The following is a 19,799-nucleotide window of genomic DNA, read 5'->3' as shown; positions in this document are numbered from 1 at the left end:
AGCCGTGATTGGAGGGGAGATTGGCCCCGCCCACACCCACGCGCAGCCGGCGGAAGGTCGTAGGGCACCTCCGCTGGAACTGTAGACCCGCGCAGAGCGCGGCCCCTCCTCACGTTCCGCTTCCGAAGTGTGTCAGCCCGTGTAAACCGCCACGGTGCTTACTACCCTCTGACACAATACACGTTTTATTTCTTAGTTAACCTCAACCAGACTCTCTGCGAGAGGGTTCTCTGGGTTTGCGATGGGACACCGAAAGTGCTGGACCGCGCACCCTCTAGGCAACGCCCCTGCCTTGCTCAGGCTCTGACCTGACCCAGCCTCAGTCTGTGACCCCCGGGACCAAGTACTTCGTTTGGCCCGCCTACGCTGCCGTCTGCACGAGTGCAAGTGGGAATGGCTGGACCTCAAGTGGAGCTGCCCGCATCTGCCCCACTTAAAGATGGCGGCAACACCGCCCCCCTCTCTGGACCCGCGGGCGTCCCCGGAAGTGACCGGCCCGGCCCGGCCTGCACGAACGGAAATACCCGAGCCTAGCCGAAGGAGCCCGATCCCCAAGTCCCATCGCGGAGCAACGCGGGGCGGTGGCATCGGAGGCTGCGCAGGCGCACAGCGCAGGCCGGGCGGAAAGAGCCGAAGCGGGCAGGCGGCGGAAACATCCGAAGCGGTGGGGCGCCCGAGGCCGTTGCGGACCTCCGCGCCGAAGCCGCTGCTGCCGCGGAAGCCGAGCCTCCTCCAGTACACGGCCGTCGCCACCGCAGCCCCCGCCTCCCTCTTCCGACCCGAGCCGCAACCCCCTCGGGAAGGGAGCGAGTGAACGGGCCAGTGGCGCGGCCTAAGGACCCCGCTTCCGCAGCCGCAGCTGGGCCTGAGGACACCGGAGCGGGCGAGGGGGAGGAGGGAGCGGCGGGTGGGGGCGGGGCCGAGCGGACACGAGAACAGCCGAGTGGGCCCGAGCGCCGCCGAGCGAGCCCGAGGCGCCGGGCCAGGCCGGAGCCGACTACGGGAGCCGACGCGGGCCGCGCGGTGGGCGCGGAGCGGCGCGGCAGGCCGGGCGGGCGGCGGCAGCAGCCGAAGAGGCCGCGGCGGCGGGTCCGAGTGGCGGAGGCGGCAAGGGCGGCGGCGGCGGGGGGCCGGGTGGCCGGGGTCCCGGGCCCCGCAGGGGCGGCAGCGGCGGCGGCGGCAGGATGATCAAGCTGTTCTCGCTGAAGCAGCAGAAGAAGGAGGAGGAGTCGGCGGGCGGCACCAAGGGCAGCAGCAAGAAGGCGTCGGCGGCGCAGCTGCGGATCCAGAAGGGTAAGGAGTCGGGATGGGGGTGGAGGTCGGAGGTCAGGGCCTGGCTTGGGGTAATGCGGTCGCCAGGGGTCAGAGGTGTCAGAAATGGGGGGGCCGTGGATGTCGGGATCGGAGATCAGGGCCTGGGGATTGAGGGATCAGGGGTGGAGTAATAGTCACTGAAGTGGTCAGAGATGCGGGGCCGAGAATGGGGCACTGAAGGTATTTGGAAAGCCAGATGTCTGATATTAGGGACTGAGAATCTGAGAGTGGCAGTGTAGTGGGGGGACCGGGAACTCGAGAGTCTGGGGGGGTCAGACGGGAACCTGGGTGAAAGGCAGAGGAGATATGGATAGTGGGGGCCAAGGATTGAGGATCCAAGTGGGAGATTTAGTGTATTATGCTGGGGTCAGTGGGAATCAGAGTCAGGCGTGGTGAAGTACGTTCTGGGGCCTGGGTTTCGTGGGTCTTGGGGGGGGAGGCGTCACATGGCAATTTGGGGTTTAGGGTGACAGGAGGAGGAAGGAGGGACAGTGGGTGCCAGAGATTAGAGATAGGAGTAGGGTTGGGTTTAGACCATGGTGCTGGAGATGCTGGAAATCTTACAGTCAGAACAGTGTAAGGTAGGAGGGCTGGGAACTCACAGATCTGGGGGTCAGATGGGAACCTGGGTTTGGGATGACAGGCAGGAAGAGGAGTATATGGATCGTGGGGACCAGGGATTGCTGGGGGGATGATTTAGGGTGTGGAGGGGGAATAAGGTCTTTGAGTTTGGGCAGATAATTGGGGACTCCTCTAGAAGGTGGGGGTTATGGCCAGGGATCCTGGGTTTGGGGTAGTCAGAGGCTCTTGGAGGGCACATGGGAGTGGGGGCATTTAGGAGCTGGGTTGGGGGGGACCCAGCTGTTGGGTGCTGCGACTTAGGGCTGTGGATTCAGAAGAGTTGGAACTTACCCTGGGCCAGGAGCTCAAGCACAGTCACAATTGAACATGCGCGTTTGTGGTGTTCTGTAGACCCAGAAGAGCCTGCCTGGAGACTGGGGAGCAGGGAGAGGGTTGGGGGTGTGGCCCACTGCCCAGGCCAGAGCCGGGGCCCTGGAGGAGGCTACGGAGGCTCTGCTGGCACCTGCACCTGTTCTGAGCACCCTCCTCTCTCTCCCTCTTCCTGTTTCCCTTTTCTGCGTGAAAACCCAGACATAAACGAGCTGAATCTGCCCAAGACGTGTGACATCAGCTTCTCAGATCCAGACGACCTCCTCAACTTCAAGCTGGTTATCTGTCCTGATGAGGTGAGGGCACACTCAGCTGGACTCCCAGGCACGGCGGGTGGCCCCATCTCAAGTAGGGAGACCTGGTTCCCCTGCCAGGCCTTGCTGGATGGGATCCCAGCTCCTCTTTTCTTCCTTCACAGGGCTTCTACAAGAGCGGGAAGTTTGTGTTCAGTTTTAAGGTGAGTCTCGGTGGGCCGGGGTGGCTCCCTGGGCTGAGGAAGCGACAGCTGAGGCCCCGGCCAGGCACTGCTGGGGCACCTATCCACCTCCCCTCTGTTTTCCTGGAGCCAGGTGGGCCAGGGTTACCCGCATGACCCCCCCAAGGTGAAGTGTGAGACGATGGTTTATCACCCCAACATTGACCTCGAGGGCAACGTCTGCCTCAACATCCTCAGGTGAGGGCACGAGCCCTCCACAGCTCTCCCCAGCCCTGCCTGCCAGGCGCCCTTCGTGGCCTTGCACTACACCTGTCTCTGTCCATTCCTTACCCCTTGTGGTGTGTGTTCCTCTGTCTCTTCATCTCCACGTTTTCTTCCTCGTGGCTTGACCTTGGCTTTCTCCGTGGTCTGTCCTTCTCTGCACCCTCCCACTAGCTTCTCCCATCCGCACTGTCCCGTGCCCCGGGCCTGACCTGTCCGGTCCCAGCAGGGCCTGTGGTGGCTGCCCACTCACCAGCCCCTGATCACGATGTTCTCTGCCCACAGAGAGGACTGGAAGCCAGTCCTTACGATAAACTCCATAATTTATGGCCTGCAGTATCTCTTCTTGGTGAGTAGGGGCAGGGGCGCTGGGGCTGGGGGAGGTTGGCCTTCTGCCCCTTGGGCTTGTTGACGCCCACCCATACCGGCCACAGGAGCCCAACCCTGAAGACCCACTGAACAAGGAAGCCGCCGAGGTCCTGCAGAACAACCGGAGGCTGTTTGAGCAGAACGTGCAGCGCTCCATGCGGGGTGGCTATATCGGCTCCACCTACTTCGAGCGCTGCCTGAAATAGGGTCGGCGCATACCCACCCCTGCCAGGGCCACCAGCCCCGGCGTCCCCTGCAAATATTTATTGGGGGCCACAGGTGGGGGGGGCATGGGGCAGCCGGTGGGGGAATCCCATGCCCTGACCTGCCACCCCTCCCTGCCACCCGCTCCTAGTTGTTTTTTTTTTAAACCACCATGTGATTGAGGTCGGCGCTGCCTTCCCCGACCCGCTCAGCGATGGGAAATGAATTGGCTTGTCTAGCCCCACGCTGGGTGCTATCCAGCCCCCCTAATCTGGGCTCTGGGGTGGGAGGCCAAGGGTGGCTGGGCACCCGGCACCCCACCCCTGCACCACTGGAGGTCCCGCCAGGCTATTAAAGGGGAATGTTACTGCATGGCCTCTGCCTCTTCCTTTTGTGGGGTGGGAGGGGCAGGTGACGTCCACCAGGGCTCCTGCAGCAAGCGTGGTGGGAGTTGTGTGCTCACAGGTGGCATTAGGGCCCCCCTCCCGCCCCCGCGTCAGCAGGCTGCCCAGTGCCTGGGGCAGCCCTGGGAGTGGTGAGGGGACCAAGCCCCAGGCCTCGGGCTGGGGGGGATGAATCCCACTCTGGAACAAGGGAGGGGCAGGATCCAGTAACCACAGGCTTCCTGGCCAGTAAGCCAACATCCAAGAAAGTCCGCACCGTCTCCTGTTCTGCCCCCTTCTGCCATGGGAGGGCCTGACGAGGAGAACGCTGCCTGGCGCCACCGGGTGCCTGAGGTCCAGAAACGTCAGCGAGAGTTCTGGGTCCCTGAGATGAGCTGGGCCCTACAGTGGGTGACGTGGTGGGGTGCAGGGCCTCCGGGTGGCTGCGCGGAAGGCGCCCGGAAGGGCGCCAACTCCGCAAGGACCAGGACTCCGGCCGTGGCTCGGCTCCCTTAGGCTGGACTTGAACCTGTAGAACACCGAGTCTGCGGCAGGGAAACGGCAGCTGGTGCGCATGCGCTTGGGGCCGGCCTGGTCTCCGGCGCGTGCGCACGCGCGCTCTTGTCCCCGCCCAGCATTCCGGGCGCCGGCGGGGCGTGTGACGTCAGGTTTAATCCGGAAACGGCGGCGACCGCCGAGGCGACAGAACCGAGGGGCTGTCGTTGGTGGGCGCTCCGGGGCTCCCAGCGAGAAGAGCGTGACCCGGAAACGGAAGCGAGTCCCTGTCGCAACTCCGGTGAGTGGCCCCTACTGGGGCGCGGGCCCTGGGTGGGCGCGTGGGCGGCGGCGTACGAGGGCCTCGCCCCTCCCTGGGACCCGGCCTTATCAGGGGACCCCATGCTGTCTTGCCTTCGGTGCTCAGCACCCCGAATGGTCCCACAGGCTTTCCTGCGTGAACAAGGCACCCCAACACTTAGCATCCCTCCCTCTGTACAGGAGTCCGCAACGCCCCCCAACCTTATTCTCCGCACCCAGATTCCCTCAGCGTTTAGGACCCCCGCCCCAAACCGAATTCCATCCATACGCTGTCAGCTTCAGAGCGCCCCCCCGCCCCATCCACCCTGTTTCTAGCACTCGCGGCCTCCACCTCCTCCTGTCAGGGACCCTCTCAAGTGCCCTGTCCTTGGCGCTCAGGGTTCCAAGTGCCCCCTACCCCCCGTCCGCCCACCCACGGCCATCTCCAGTCTCAGTCTCTCAGTCTCATCTCCACCGCACACGCTAGGGCCTCATCGCAGGGTCTGCAGGAGGAGTTGGAAGCCTTAAACCTCTGTGGGGGCACTGTGATGGAGGAGGAGTTGGGGTGGGCACGTTGTCCCCACTCACGTCCCTGGGGGCTACCCAAGTTCCAGACTCCACTCTTTTGGCCTTCCATTCACGCCTTTTCTCCCTGCTCAGCCCTTTCCATTTTGGGAGCCCCCATCTGTCCCTGCCCATACACAGTGTGACCCCAGCTCTGCCTCATGCCCTCGTTTTGGGCCTCACACCACTCTGCAGTAAGGCTTCATACTTGCCCCAGTCCGAGCGGTGGGCTCCTGCGGCCATGGACCTGCTGTTTGGGCGCCGGAAGACGCCGGAGGAGCTGCTGCGGCAGAACCAGCGCGCCCTGAACCGCGCCATGCGAGAGCTGGACCGTGAGCGACAGAAGCTAGAGACCCAGGAGAAGAAAATCATTGCAGACATCAAGAAAATGGCCAAGCAGGGCCAAATGGTAAGCTCGATTTGGCACAGCCTGGGACACAGGGCCAGTGCTGTTGCTTGTTCAGACACCGGAGCTGCAGCAAACTGGACAGGCTGAGCACCAACAGGGAGGTGCTTCTAAGGAAATGCAGGGTTGAGTGGGGCTTTCCCTAGTTTCAGGGTCCAAAAGGCTGCCTCTGTGGAGGTGGTATCAGAGGCGAACGTTGAGTAACGGAGAGTGAGCCCGTGAAGATCCAAGTGGCAAGTGTGTCAGGTAGAACAGGAGATGCTCCATGAGGGAGTGATGGGTGAGCTCAGAGGAGTGGATGTGGGCCAGACCACTTGGAATCGTGGGCCACAGTGGGAGCCCACGTGGCATGGGATGCACTGGCCCTGGGGGCCGGTGAGCAGAGGTGGGCACAGCCTGAACCGCTGGGGAGCAGCACCTTTGATGGGTGACAGAGTTTTGGCCTGAGCAGCTGGGTTGAGCAGGTGCCATTTCCTGGGATGGGCAAAGCAAGGAAGAGCTCTGGGGAGGAAGTGAAAAGGTGAGGTTTGGATGTGTCTGTGTGTGAATCAGGCTTCTGTTCTTGAGGTGAGGGCCTGTGTGAGGCGGAGGGAGACACACATTCTTTGGCCAGGAGGGGAATTCAGGAATGGGCGTTGACTCTATAGACGCGGAGGGAAAAGGACCCCTGAAGGGCGGCCCCACCTTTCTTCCTCTCATTTCTGGATACGAGGTGAGAAGCCTGCGGAGGAGTCTGCAGTGGTGACCCAAGAGGCCTGAGGGCGAGGGAACAGTCACCGCTGGGAGCAGGCACATAGGGGCCCCTGAACGCCTCAGTGGGCATGGTGGAGTGGCAGTGGGCACACTCCCAAGGCTGGCTCCCTGCCATCTCTGTCCACTTCTCAGGACGCTGTGCGTATCATGGCAAGAGACCTGGTGCGCACAAGGCGGTACGTGCGAAAGTTTGTGTTGATGCGGGCCAACATCCAGGCTGTGTCCCTCAAGATCCAGACACTCAAGTCTAACAACTCAATGGCACAAGCCATGAAGGGCGTCACCAAGGCCATGGGCACCATGAACAGACAGGTGCGCCTCTCCCGATCCCCCTCCCTACCCCTGCTAACCTCAGGGGCCAGACTCACCCTCCTCCCACTTCCAGCTGAAGTTGCCCCAGATCCAGAAGATCATGATGGAGTTTGAGCGGCAGGCGGAGATTATGGACATGAAGGAGGAGATGATGAACGATGCCATTGACGATGCCATGGGTGACGAGGACGATGAAGAGGAGAGGTTTGGAGACAGGAGGCAGGGGGGTGGGGACGGATGCCTGGCCCTCCGGTCACCTGGCCCTCATAGTTCTCTTTTTTCTACGTAGTGACGCTGTTGTAGCCCAGGTCCTGGACGAGCTGGGGTTGAGCCTGACGGACGAGCTGTCAAGTGAGTGTCCAGACCCTGGGCCCGGTCCTGCACGCAGCTCGGCCACCGCGCAGACCCTCCCTCTCCCAGCATTACTCCTTTCCGCAGGGGCTCTCTTCCTAACCCCCCTTCTCTGCAGACCTCCCGTCCACCGGAGGCTCCCTCAGTGTGGCTGCCAGTGGGAAGAAAGCAGAGGCTGCCGCCTCCGCCCTAGTCGATGCAGATGCAGACCTGGAGGAGCGGCTCAAGAACCTTCGAAGGGACTGACTGCACCCCCCGCCCCGTGCCAACCTAGGGAGCCAGCGGAGGGCCCAGCATTTTCATTGTACCTTCTGCAATAAAAGTTGGCCACTAGTCTTGGGCCTGTGTGAGTGGCCTGATGTGAGCCAGGCTGGGTTAGGGAGTCCAGCGACGTGGCTGACAGGAGTTGCTCAGGCAGGGCTCGGTAACGTGTGCCAGATTAGTTGGGGTATGAGACAGAGGGCTGGAGTTGTTTTCTCGTTTTGGCGGGAGTGGACAGACCAAGCCCACCCCCGTCTTCAGGGCTTGGGACGTGAAGATGAGCAGCGAACACTGGCCCAGCACCCCCAGGAAGGCCAGCTCCCCAGACATCCCAGTAGCACCCCAGCAGCCCAGGCCTGTCCCCCAGGGACACGGTGCCCAACTCCGCTTAGCCCAGCCCACCCAGCTCACTGTGACGAGCTGCTTGTGAGAAACGGTTCCAACCCACTCCAGAAGCTCTCGGGGAGAATGAGCTGCCATGCAGCACCTACCTGGGGGTTCACCCTGCCTGCCCACAGCGTAGCCTGGGTCTGCCTACCTACCGGGTGACCCTCCTACCCACCAGACACTCCCCAGATCGCAAAGGACCCAGGAGGGACGCTGCTCCCCACTCCCTGGACACCTGGGTGGCCGGAGACCAGTGCCCCACCCCCATCTGGCCCAACAGGGTTTGGTGAGGGATCGATAACAGCCAGAGACCAGGCCCCCAGAACCACTGCCCCCACCAACTAAGGCCTGAGTAACGGGTGAAGTTTTTATTAAATCCACAGAAGTAAAAACCATATTGTGAGGGGCTGGGGTATGGGCCACCAAGGAGTGGGAACCAGGCCACCGGAGGGAGAAGAGGAGAGAGAAGAGGGGTGACAGGACAGAACAGAGAACAGAGCCAGGTTGGAGCGGCTCAGGGGCCGCCCAGCCTCAGGGGCCATCACCAGGGCCACTGGACAGGTCCTGGGTACTCAGGGCAGCACCAGGCAGGCTCAGCGGCGGGGGCTCCACCAGAACAGCAGAGAACTTGGTGTCACCAAAGGCTTCATTCATGCGAGTCTCAAAGAAGCGCTGCAGGCCAATGATGGACTGCACGTCGGCCTTGTCCTGCCGGGCAAATTACAGTGGATGGGCCCCAGGTCGCCCACCTCTCTGCCCCCAGCCTCCCCCAGCCTCCCCTCCCCAACCCATCCCCACCCCAACCGGCTCACCTCTGTCAGCTTGTTGAACTGCTTGAACATGCGGCCCACATCCTGGGCAAACTCCTGGGGGGAGCTGTAGGGGGGTGACAACTTCTCCTGCAGACGGGCTCGAATCAGCGTCAAGTCCAGGGTGCCGCCGGGCTGATCCTTCAAGCAGAGGCCACAGGCTGAAGGTGAGGCCCAACAGCCCCTGCACCTCCCACCCTCCCAAGTCCCAGAACTCACCAGGGAGAAGGTGGAGTCAGTAGCCAGCTGGTGCAGGGGCCGGCAAGGCTCATGGCAGAAGAGGGCCAGCAGGACACGCTCACACTTCTGCAGGCATTACGTGAACGTCAGAGGCATAGGGGACTTGGGGTGCTGCTGGCCAAACCAAGGGAGTGGGCCCCACCCTCACCTGCTGGTTGGCTGGTGAGAGCTTGGCCACCACACCAGTGCTGTCACCCCCGTCCAGGTTTAGGCTGCCATCCTCCTCCTTCAGGTCGGGTAGCACGTGGCAGAGAGAGCAGCTCCACTCCTCCCTGGAGGGAGCAGACCGTGAGGGGCGGCACGGGACCAGGCCCAGCCCTCCGCCCCGCAGACCCCGCACAGCCTCGCACCCTGGCACATCCTGCAGGGCAGGCAGGTGGCAGTCCAGGTGGAAGCAGAATTCGCACTGGTTGCACATGACCAGGTCACCTGGCTTCTGGCAGACACGGCAGATGGTGGCACTGTCATCCAGGGCACCTGGGCCACCAGCTGGGGCTGAGGCGCCCTCTGGAGCCACCACCTCCAGGCCTGAGCTGGTGCTGCCACTGGGTGAAGCCAGGCGGGGGCCCTCGGCGCCGGGGCCCTCCGCCAGGGCCATCAACACAGGTTTGGTCTCGGGGCCCTCAGTGGCAGCAGGCGGGGCTCCAATGGCAGCCTCTGTTTCTTCCTCCTGCGAGGAGGTGAGGGGTGTTCAGTGGGGTGCCGGCCTGGGCAGTAGATCTTCATTTCCCAGCCACAGTCACTTGGGCAGGCTCACCTTGACGATGGCCATGCCAGGCAGGGGCGGGGCGCCAGGGGCCCCGGGGGGCGCAGTCCCAGGCTGTCCAGCAGCAACAGCTGCAGCACCTCGCTCAATGACGATGAGGTTGTAATCCTCAGTGGTGCTGCCTGGGAAGACCTTGAAGACTGGGGGCTGGCTGTCAGCCGTGAGATCCAAGTCCAGGCGTTCGAGGCTCACCCGTGGCACCTTACGCATGAGGCCACTCACCTCACCATCACTTGAGCGGGACCTGTGGGCGTGGCTTGGTGTGAGCGCCCCGCCCCTACAGCCACCCTGTCCCTATAACCACCAAAGGGCAGCCACACTCACCGCTTCACCCCTGACACGTGGGGCTCTGCACTCGAGTAAGGGTCATCTGCTCGGAACACAGAAAACAGGTTGGGGTGGACATAGGGCACCGCAGCTCTCCCACCTACTGTGGGGGCAGAATCACTCACCTGACCCGAAGCCATAGCCTTCCTGCACCTCCATGGGCTGTGGGCAGAGCAAGTGGACCTCAGTGGACAGGCATCCCATAGGACCCCGTGCCTCTTTCCTCCCACTATGGTCCCCTCCCTGGCTCACCTGGCTACTGCCAGAGCCCTGCTTGCTCAAAGGCCCTGGAGCCCGAGGAGGGGCCATGGGTGCAGGGCCTGTGGAGTTGGTGCCAGGACGTTCTGCCACGATCTTGCCTGCAGTAAAGAAGTAAAACAGTACAAGTGCAGTGCAGTGCCTGGGATGGCAGGGTGCAGCAAGAGAAAGACAAAAACCCACCAAAGGCCTCCGCGCTCTTGGTCCAGGCATTGAGGTCCCACTGGAACTTCATCTCACCGTGGGGCTCCACGGGGTCCACGATCATCTTGAGGGCCCGGTGCAGCTGGAAGTAGATCTAGGGGTGGGCGGTACGTGAGCACACGGGCAGTGAACGGGGCTCCAGGGTCTTGGGAGGCGCCTACCTGGAACCCACCACCTGGGTGCCCACCAGCACACACCAGCTTCTTGGAGAGTAGCAGCGCAGTGTTGTTGTCGCTTTCCAGAGCCCATGAGGCAAAGCGCAGGATGTGCTCCTGGTGCTTCTGGATCTTGGTCATGGTCCAGTGCTGGCGCTCCAGGCGCTCCTGCTGCCCCTCAGTCACCTTCTGCAGGTGGAGGGCAGATGGCGTCAGGGAGGACAGAGAGCCCTAGAACCTCTCCCCACCCAGGGAAGCATCAGCAGCCAGCAGAGGGCGCCGAACCCCAGGACGATTCCACTAGAGGCAGAGTGAGCTGCCAACAGAGAAGGACCACGCAGGTGGTACCTGGGCGTCGTTAACCAGCACACGGCCCCGCTTGTTCAGTTCCTTCATGATCTGCAGGATGGCCATCTTAACGTCCACCTGCACGCGCTTCTGTACGTCAGACACTTGGCGGATCCTGGGTGGCAGAGTGGGTGAGGTGAGGGCCACTCAGGCAGGTGCTCACCCGGGGCCACTGCCCCCCACCCTGCCCCGGCACAGCACGGGCATCCACACTTACGAGCTGCGAACCTCCTTGGTGTTCTTCTGCAATGTCGCGTGCTTGTCCCCGAGGCGCTTCACCAGTGAGGCCAGGAGCTTGCGCTGGTTCCTCACAGCGTCCTCCAGGAACTGGTACCTGAGGGCAGACAGAGGTGGGCCCGGGCGCCCAGCACGGGAACAGGCAGCACCCACCCACCAAGCCTCAGGACTCACTGGTGGTCCTTGTGGGCGTTGAGCTGGCAGTCCCGGCAGGTGAGGGTGTCGCAACTCTCGCAAAACAGCACAAGGGGCTCGTGCTTGTGCACGTTGCAATACACCGTGCGCTCACCGTCCCTCGACTTGGCTGGTCCTGGGGAATGGGATCTATGAAGCGGGAGCTCATCCTCACCGTCTCCAACTCGAGGAGCAGACAGAGATCGGGGCCTCACTTCCTGCCTGTCCTGCAACCCTGGGCTATCTGCCGGAAGAACCCAGAGGGCCTACAGCAGCGGACAGGGAAGAGCCGAGACCCTTGCTCTCAAAACCCTCTGCCCTCAGCCTGACCAAGAGAACCACACCCCTCTCCTTTCAGCTTCTGGAAGTGACAACTTAAAGCATTAAGACTGACGACCTGTGCCAGGAGAGACCTCCCCGCTGTTCCCTCTACTGAAACTTCCTCCAGGTGAACACTCTGTAAGAAAGCTCCTCCACTTCTGAACCCCTGCCCCCACCCGCCACTGGGCTCCCTTTCTCCTCCACTCACAGAAGATTCTGTCCAGCAGGGGAGGAGATTCTGGCTACTGTGGCATCCCAGCACACACAACATTTGCTTTCCGGCTCAGACAAAAAGCAAATCAGGGCTTAAAGAGGCCGTCAGGCACATTTTCCTCATAAGCCATGCCTGGTGACCTCCCCTCTTCTCTGATAAAAGGAGACCACACCGTCTTAACAACCCACGGGGGAACCTGCAAAGCCTTCTCAGGCTGGAGAGATGCAGTATCAGACCAGGACCCTCAGACAGGTGTCAGGCCCCTGTGCTGGGAAAAGGGTTCTACTGCTCAGAGCAACACCCCCCAAAGACTAATACACCATGGTGACCCCCCACTCCTCCCCAGAGGCTGTTGCCACTAGAAAACCGGGAACATCCATCGTTCTCTCCTCCCCGATCCCTGTCAGGTCTCGTTACTACACCAGCCCAGCGTGAGACATAGGAACATCTAGATACAAATAAGCCGAGCCTCAGCTCCTCTAAATATTGCCTCCTCTTGCACCCTGACCTTTGCCTGGAACCCAGGACCCCCTTGAGACCCCTGCCCTTCTCTCCTGGCTCCTCATGCCCCACAGGAACCACCTCCACCCAAGTTTTCCCACCAAAACTGTCCTCTGGGCTGGCAGAGCCACAGCGTGACTACCAGAACGCCACTCGTGGGGAGTTCTGGGCCAAAAACCAAGCGCAAGCCCCTCTCCATAGCACTTCCAGCACATTCACAGAAGAGTCTGGAAATACCAAGCTAGGCTGTGAAATATCTGTGACCAATGATAAGAACACTTCCAGCACTCACTGGTCAGTGATAGTCTGATAACCCTACCAGCTTGTTTAAGACACAAGGCCCAAAGACCTCACTTTCCCCTACAGAGGCTTAAAACAGGGGCCAGGGAACCTCTGGTCCAGGAGGTCCCTCACATCATTCCCCAAACACCCTGCATTTACCTATCCATACATGCCGATCTCTCTACCACTGGAGGCCTATCCCTTGCCTAGGAGGGTTCCCTGATGAGCTTCCTCAAGCTCTCTATACGCCCCCTGCGGCACCATGAGATCCCCTGTGAACTCCCCCCGCTCCCTGCCTGTGGCTTTTCCCCTGCCACTGAACCTGCAGAGACTGCCCACCAGAGCCCCGCCTCCCCCTTTTTGAGTTCTGCCCTCAGGCCCTTCAGTTGGTACCCCGTAGAGAAACTCCCTGAGACCCTTCCCCCATCTGCAACTACCATCGTAAGCAACTGAAGGCATGTACAGGAGAACGGCCAGGGCAGCCCCTGCACGCTGCATACCAGTGGAACGCACAGTGTGGTCCTTGGTGTACTTCACCCGCTGGTGCGCCTCTACGCACGTCTCACACAGCGGCTCAGAGCACTCCACACAGTAGCTGGTGGCTGGGGCGTTATCCTCACAGCTAGTGCAGCACTGCTGGGCAAAGGAAGAGTCAGAAGAGACACAACCACCACACAGATCTGCACTTACAATCAGAAATACGACATGAAGAAAAGTGGGGTCTTTACTTAGCCTAGACAACCTGCCCTAAGGCTTCCACTGCGGGGAGAGTAGAGCCTGGAGCTGGCACCACACTCTGGGCTAGTGACCCCTACTCACGGCCAGAGACCTCCTGGGGGTTGCTTGGGCAAGACATACCTGATTCGCATCCTGGGAATCGGTGGCAGCCTTGCTGCCACTGTCGCGCATGAAGTAATTCTCCACAATATCTTTGGAGAAACACTGCTGCTTACATACGGGACAGTCCACCACTACGAAGAACACGAAGAAACAACACCATCGCATGGTGAGCGCATCCCCCCCACTGGGCCCCAACCTCCATCCCCTGCCGAGCCGATCCGACCCACCCCTCCTGGAGAAAGAACCAAACCCTTCTTTTACCAAACTTTAAACAGTCGCCCCATCTCAGTGCCCGGCCCACAGCCCACTGCCCACACCCGTTCCGGCCACTCTTCGGGTCCCCATCCTCTCGTCCAGGCGACCCCCGCCCTCGTCACGCTGGGAACAGACCCCCAGCCCCCGAGCCTCGTCGGGATCAAAGGCTGCGAGGTGGGGGAGGGGCCGCCCCCGGCCCCACCGCACTCACCAGCGCTGTCGCCCGCCGCACCTCCGTCCCCCGAGCTGTTGGCGGCGGCAGGCGCCGCGGGCCCGAGGCAGGCGCTGCAGGCCGAGTGCAGGCAGGGTAGCAGGCGCGGTTCCCTCTCGGGCCGCAGGCGCTCCCGGCACACGCCGCAGTGCTCCAGCAGTTCCAGCGCCTCGCCGCCGCCCCCCGCGGGCGACGACGCCGATGCGGACGCCGCCGCCGAGGCCGAAGCCGAGGCCGTGGCCGAGGAGGCGGCGGCGCGCTTCTCGGCGCCCGCCGAGCCCTCGCCCGGGCCCGGGCTGCCGGAGGCGGCCGCCGCCGCCGCTGAGGCCGCCGCCGCCGAGGCCGCCATTCACACGCCGCCGGGGGCGCCCACGGGGGGAGGAGGGGCGCGGGGCCCGCCGCGCAGGCGCAGACGCGCTCGCCGCCAACGGCTGGGCCGCTGCCGCCGCGAGGCCTAGCGCCACCACGCGCCGCCTAGGTCGCCGCCCGCTGCGCGCGGGGCGCTGCCGAGGCCCGGCCGGCCGCTGCCCGCTCTCCTGCCTCCGCCGCCGCCCGCGCTTCCTTCTCAGCGGCGACCGAGACCAGCGCCACGCGGCACGCACACAACCGCTCGACCGCGCGCCCGCTCGCAGAAAGAGCCGCGGTTGGGGGGCGGGACAGAAATAACTGGCGCCGACGCCGTCGCGCACGCGCACTGGGCGCCTCGCGCCCGGGGGCGGGGCCGGGGCGGGCCGCGGCAGGGGAGGCCATGAGTACGCACGCGCCTGAGCGGGCTCCTCCCACCCCCGCCTCCACCACCCGCAGCGCCGCTCGTGCGGCAGGGGCGGGGTTTCTGCGTCGCCGTCGCCGCAGCCTGGTCCACCGGCCGGGCTCGCGCCCGTTATTGTAGTCACTGCTCCAGGCCGCTTACTCCGCACGCGCCCCGGCAGTCCGTTCTTCCACCTCGATCCCCGCCCCTTTGGCCTCCTGGGGAGGTCTCCAGTTGCTGCGTCGACAAGCGTTCCCTAGAGGGGGCGGGGCCGAGACCTCGGGAAGATGCTGGGCCCAGGGAGAGGGGCGAAGGGTCCCCATCCCGTGGAGGGAGGAAGTACTCTTCTAAACCGGGACGCTGACTTTGGGGTTTTAACCTTTTTATTGTTTAACATGAGAAACACTGAAACCTGACTAAATTAAATAGATCCCACGGGGCTCAGAACACCGAGACTGAAATCCCGCCTGGCCCTGCAAGCGCCCCTTGCCATCTTTTAGCCCGCCACTGCGCTGGCCTTGATGCTCTTTAAGCGGGCGGACTGAACCGCAACAGTGGGGAAATTCTGAGGGGGAAGCAGGGTCTCCGTGGGGCGATCCATCTGTGGGCGGAGGCAGGATCTGTAGGGAGGGGAAGCCTGCCTCAGTGGGGAGCAGCATCTGCGTGCGGGGAGGGTGTTCCCGTCTGAGGAAGGACGTAGAGTGTCTGGTGAGAATTCTGTCAGATGGGGGAAGCTAGGCCTGGAAGAGGAATCCTATTCGAGAGAAACACGGTCTTTTTGTGGGAATCCTGTCTGAGGGAGAAGCAGAGTCTGTGAGGAGAATCCTGGGGGAGGGGCAGGGTCCGTGGGGAGAGAGGAGTCCTGTCTGAGCTGAGAAGGAGGGAAGCAGGGCCTAAGGCTGGAGCTGGCGGAGGAGGGGTCCTGACGGGGAGGAAAGCAAGATCAGTGAGAGGGGATCCCGTCGGAGGTGGGAGCGGGGCCTGTGGGAGGGGATCCTGTCTGAAGTCACTAGGCACGGAGAATACTTGAGGCATGGGTGCCTTGGAGCCTCTGCCTGGGGTGGGCCTTCGTCCCCGTGCAGGGCTCCTCAGTCCTGCGGTTGCCACTCCAGGGGGAGGCTTGGGCGGCAGCTTTGAGAGGATGCAGAGAATCTGGAGGGCCGGCACGTCCAGCCCCCAGGCCCTACTCCGCCTCCCGCGGGCTCGACCGCGCAAAAGCTTCAGGGGAGCGGGGCGCAGCCTCCCGCCCCCCCCAGCTCCCCTAGGCGCCCACACGCGGTGTAGGTGGCGGTGGTGGAAGTGCGTCCGACGCTGCTCCTGTTGCCGCAGGGCCTGGGGGAAACTCGGGCCTATTGTCTCTGCGCCTGCCTTTGTTCCAGCTCGAGTGCGGCCCCCAAATCCGGGCCCCGCCCCGCCCCGCCCCGCCCCTTCTGCCGCCGGAGCGCCCACCCCGCCCGGTCCGCGTGAGGCCCCTCCCCCCACTGACTGGCCCGCCCCGGCTCAGCCCCTCCCCACGAGGCCTGGGCTGCAGACCCTCGCCTCCTTCCTCCGAGAATTGGGAAGGAAAGTTGGTGGCTGGCAGCGCCCAGGTTGAGGTGCGGAATCCTTTAGTGATATTTGTTGAGTACTTTCCACGCCCCCTCCCGCTCTCTGCGCTGGGCCCCGAAACCACCGGGTTGGGTGGGGTAGAGATGATCCATACCTACCCTGCCCCCCCACCCCCGCCCGGGCAGACGCGGGGGTGTCGAGGGCCAGACAGTCACAATAAGTAGGTGATGGTAAAGAGTGTAGGAGTGGACTTGCCTCGGGGCTGCCCCCAAACACCTGGGGGAAGAACCGTTCAGGGAGAAACAAGTGCAAAGGCCCGGAGGCAGACAGGCACACCGGGAGGAGTGACAGGAAGAGTGGTGGGAGATGCCTAGAGGTTGCTGGACAGCTTGCTGGGGATGCGTTGGGCCCTCCGGTTCCCCCTGGTATGGTCCCTTCACTAGACCCTGGCAACTGTTCCGGAACAGCATCCGTGCGGGCAGGTTCACCTGGAAATCAGGCTCAGGCAAACTCAGGGAAGCGCAAGGGAGCATCCTGGGACTGGCCGAGCCAGAGTGGGCATACAGGAGGGCAAGGCCAGGCCAGAACCCTCCCTCAGAGGCCCTCTCCAAGGAGCCAGCCCGTCCAGAGGTGAGTGGCAGGACATGGGCACATCTTGACTCTGCCTCCCAGTGGGCCAGTGTCGTCTTATACTCTCATCCCTTGTGTGCCTTGTCCACCCTTCACGGCTTCTCACCCTTTCGAATCCTGGACCACTGGAAACTGCCTATATCCTGGCTTTGCGGACAGGGCTCAAGGGGTGAAGCAATGTGTAGGAGGTGCCAGCCAGACCACCACCCCTTGCAGGCACCCGCCTGCAGACAGCCATCCTTACTGCCGCTTCACTTCCCAAACTCCGCGCTTGCTCCCGATTCTCCCTCTGACCTTCAGGTGTCACCCCCAAAGCCACTTCCTGGGGAAGCCTTGTAGCTGCATCACTCTGATCTCTTTCTCCGTCTTCACAGGTTTCATTTGGGAACTAGGCAGTTGTGATAGTTGCACAACATCATGAATGTACTTAATGCCACTGAATTGTATACTTACAAAGCGTTGAAATGGCAATTTTAAAAAAAAATTTTTTTTGGCTGCGTTGGGTCTTCGTTGCTGCGCACAGACTTTCTCTAGTTGCGGCGAGCGGGCTTCTCATTGCGGTGGCTTCTCTTATTGCGGAGCACGGGCTCTAGGCACGCGGGCTTCAGTAGTTGTGGCTCGCAGGCTCAGTAGTTGTGGCTCGCTGGTTCTAGAGCGCAGGGTCAGGAGTTGTGGCGCACGGGCTTAGTTGCTCCGAGGCATGTGGGATCTTCCTGGACCAGGGCTTGAACTCGTGTCCCCTGCATTGGCAGGAGGATTTTTAACCACTGCGCCACCAGGGAAGTCCCTGAAATGGCAATTTTATGTGTATTTTAGCACACACATAAAAATCAGATTTTGGTGAGTCTGTCCCTTCTGACCTCTGACCTCACTGCTTGGCTCCAGCCATACAGGCTGACCTGTTGTTCCCACCTCACAGCCTTTGCACTTGCCGTTCCTTCTACCCAGAACGTTCTTCCCACCTCCCTTTCTGGCTGGCTCCTTCTCTTCCTTCACATTTCAACTAGAGAGAATCACAAGGAAGTGAGCTCCAAACTGTTTACGTCACTGCTGCGTCTGCCATGTCTTGCTCGGGGCCTGCTCCGCAGTGGGCACTCAGTCAGTGAGTAAAAGGACAAACAAATGCATGAAGGTGATGACTGTCTCTACCCGGCCAGTTTTGTAGGCTACAAGATAAGGTTTGAGTTCTATTACTTTTTAAGCTTTTTTTAAAATTGTGTTAAAACTCACGTAATATCAAATCCATCAATTTAGCTATTTTGAAGTGTAAGTTCAGTGGCATTTCATAAATTCACAATGCTGTGCAACCACCGGTTCATCTAATTCCAGAACATTTTCATCACCCCAAAAGGAAACCCAGTATCCATCAGCACTTAACCCCCATTCCCGCTTCCACCGGCCCCTAGCAGTGACTACTCTGCTTTCTGTTTCTATGGACTTTTAAACCTTTTGATGGAGGCTTATGATATATAGAGAAAAGCCTACACAGTGTACGTACAGTGAGCACCCTTGGTAACCAGCTCTGATAGCAAAACCCAGAATGCCTCTGGCTCTCAGAAGCCTTCCACGCCCCTCGCAGCTGCCGCCAGCCTGACTTCTCCCACCCCGGACAGGCTTTCCTGGTATACGTGTGGAACCACACACAGCTTGCATGTCCACACTGTGTGTTCACACGCCTTCTTCCCCGCGTTCACATTCACGTGGCTGTGTGTGGCCTTGATTCCCTCCGTGCCTGCAAATATCCTACAGTTTGTTTACATGTTCTCCTCTTGGCGGCACTTGGGTCTCCATCCTGCTTGTGCTGCAAGCATAGTAGGGCTGCAGCAGCACCATAAGTGGCTTTTTTTTTTTTCCATCGCCAGGCGGCTTGCAGGACCAACCAGAGACTGAACCTGGGCCACAGCAGTGAAAGTGCCGAGTCCCAACCACTGGACCACCAGGGAACTCCCCATTCACGGCTTTTGGCTGGGCTTTTCTTTCACCATAAGGAGCTAACAGAAGGTTTTGGAATATGGCAGGATCGGACGCCCATTGTAAGTGTTCTAGGTAGGGAATGGATGGTAGGAGCTGGAAAGCAGAAGATAAGCATCCATGCCAGTCAGGCAGAGAAGGCACTAGATCCCCTAAAATCATGCTTTAAAGTAACTATGGTTCGGGAGTTCCCTCGTGGTCCAGTGGTTAGAACTCTGCGCTTCCACTGCAAGGGGCACGGGTTTGATCCCTGGTTGATCCCGCAAGATGCCTGGCGCGGTCGAAAATAAATAAATAAAATTAATTAATTAATTAATTTAATTAAACAACTATGGTTCCTCCATTAGTTTCCTGTGGCTACTGTAACACATTACCACAAACTTGGTACCTTAAAACAAAACTTTAGGGACTTCCCTGGTGGCGCAGTGGTTGAGAATCCGTGTGCAAACACAGGGGACACGGGTTCGAGCCCTGGTCCGGGAAGATCCCACATGCTGTGGAGCAACTAAGTGCATGCGCCACAACTACTGAGCCCGCGGGCCGCAACTACTGAAGCCCGCGCGCCTAGAGCCTGTGCTCCTCAACAAAGAGAAGCCACCACAATGAGATGCCCTCACACCATGACAAAGAGTAGCCCCTGCTCGGTGCAACTAGAGATTGCCCACGTGCAGCAACAAAGACCCAATGCAGCCAAAAATAAATAAATAAATAAATAAATTTATATTTTATAAAATTTAATTCACAGTTCTGGAGGCCAAAATTCTGAAATCTAAGTGTTAGGGCCACACTTCCTCTGAAGCCTCTAGGGGTGAATCCTTCCTCACCTCTTCTAGTTTCTGGTGGCTCCAGGGGTACCTAGGCTTGTGGCTGCATCACATCAGTCTTCAAGGTCCACATCTTCAAATCTCTCTCTGTTCCAACTTCATACTGCCTTTTCCTCTGTGTGTCCTTCTATGGACGGAAGTGTGTCCACCCCAAAATACAATGTGATAGTATTTGGTCATGGAGCCTTT

General features: G+C 61.0%; 3 protein-coding genes across 5 annotated transcripts; 2 read left to right on the top strand and 1 right to left on the bottom strand.

Moving 5' to 3' along the window:
• The first annotated feature begins 1,035 nt into the window (after positions 1 to 1,035).
• UBE2M (ubiquitin conjugating enzyme E2 M) lies at positions 1,036 to 3,907 on the top strand. The gene is made up of 6 exons (XM_057534273.1): positions 1,036 to 1,293; positions 2,467 to 2,561; positions 2,684 to 2,722; positions 2,835 to 2,938; positions 3,248 to 3,311; positions 3,397 to 3,907. Exons 1-6 carry the CDS (start codon positions 1,185 to 1,187, stop codon positions 3,535 to 3,537), a joined length of 552 nt encoding a protein of 183 aa, XP_057390256.1. The 5' UTR covers positions 1,036 to 1,184; the 3' UTR covers positions 3,538 to 3,907.
• Positions 3,908 to 4,568: 661 nt separating this feature from the next.
• On the top strand, positions 4,569 to 7,434 carry CHMP2A (charged multivesicular body protein 2A). Of its 2 annotated transcripts, none has more exons than XM_007175384.3 (6): positions 4,569 to 4,714; positions 5,495 to 5,686; positions 6,569 to 6,748; positions 6,822 to 6,952; positions 7,038 to 7,099; positions 7,218 to 7,434. In XM_007175384.3, exons 2-6 carry the CDS (start codon positions 5,519 to 5,521, stop codon positions 7,343 to 7,345), a joined length of 669 nt encoding a protein of 222 aa, XP_007175446.2. In that variant the 5' UTR covers positions 4,569 to 4,714; positions 5,495 to 5,518; the 3' UTR covers positions 7,346 to 7,434. The 2 variants fall into 2 exon arrangements, with proteins under 2 accessions (XP_007175446.2, XP_007175447.1); XM_007175385.3 differs by having other exon boundaries at positions 4,586 to 4,714; positions 5,473 to 5,686.
• A 666-nt stretch (positions 7,435 to 8,100) lies between these two features.
• On the bottom strand, positions 8,101 to 14,551 carry TRIM28 (tripartite motif containing 28). 2 transcript variants are annotated; one of them, XM_057534238.1, is made up of 17 exons: positions 13,890 to 14,551; positions 13,442 to 13,554; positions 13,084 to 13,216; positions 11,266 to 11,509; positions 11,072 to 11,188; positions 10,855 to 10,969; positions 10,549 to 10,695; positions 10,331 to 10,445; positions 10,142 to 10,248; positions 10,015 to 10,051; positions 9,887 to 9,932; positions 9,554 to 9,806; positions 9,147 to 9,466; positions 8,945 to 9,068; positions 8,776 to 8,862; positions 8,560 to 8,697; positions 8,101 to 8,455 (listed from the first exon to the last, which is right to left on the bottom strand). In XM_057534238.1, the coding sequence occupies exons 1-17, from the start codon at positions 14,236 to 14,238 to the stop codon at positions 8,279 to 8,281; spliced, it is 2,622 nt and encodes an 873-aa protein (XP_057390221.1). In that variant the 5' UTR covers positions 14,239 to 14,551; the 3' UTR covers positions 8,101 to 8,278. The 2 variants fall into 2 exon arrangements, with proteins under 2 accessions (XP_057390221.1, XP_007175549.3); XM_007175487.3 differs by having other exon boundaries at positions 11,266 to 11,401; positions 13,890 to 14,548.
• Between the last annotated feature and the right edge of the window lie 5,248 nt (positions 14,552 to 19,799).

This window comes from Balaenoptera acutorostrata, chromosome 19 (genome assembly GCF_949987535.1).
Source record: "Balaenoptera acutorostrata chromosome 19, mBalAcu1.1, whole genome shotgun sequence".
NCBI classification, from domain to species: domain Eukaryota; kingdom Metazoa; phylum Chordata; class Mammalia; order Artiodactyla; family Balaenopteridae; genus Balaenoptera; species Balaenoptera acutorostrata.
Note: the sequence above shows the minus strand (reverse complement) of the source record. Positions and strands in the feature narration are given on the sequence as shown.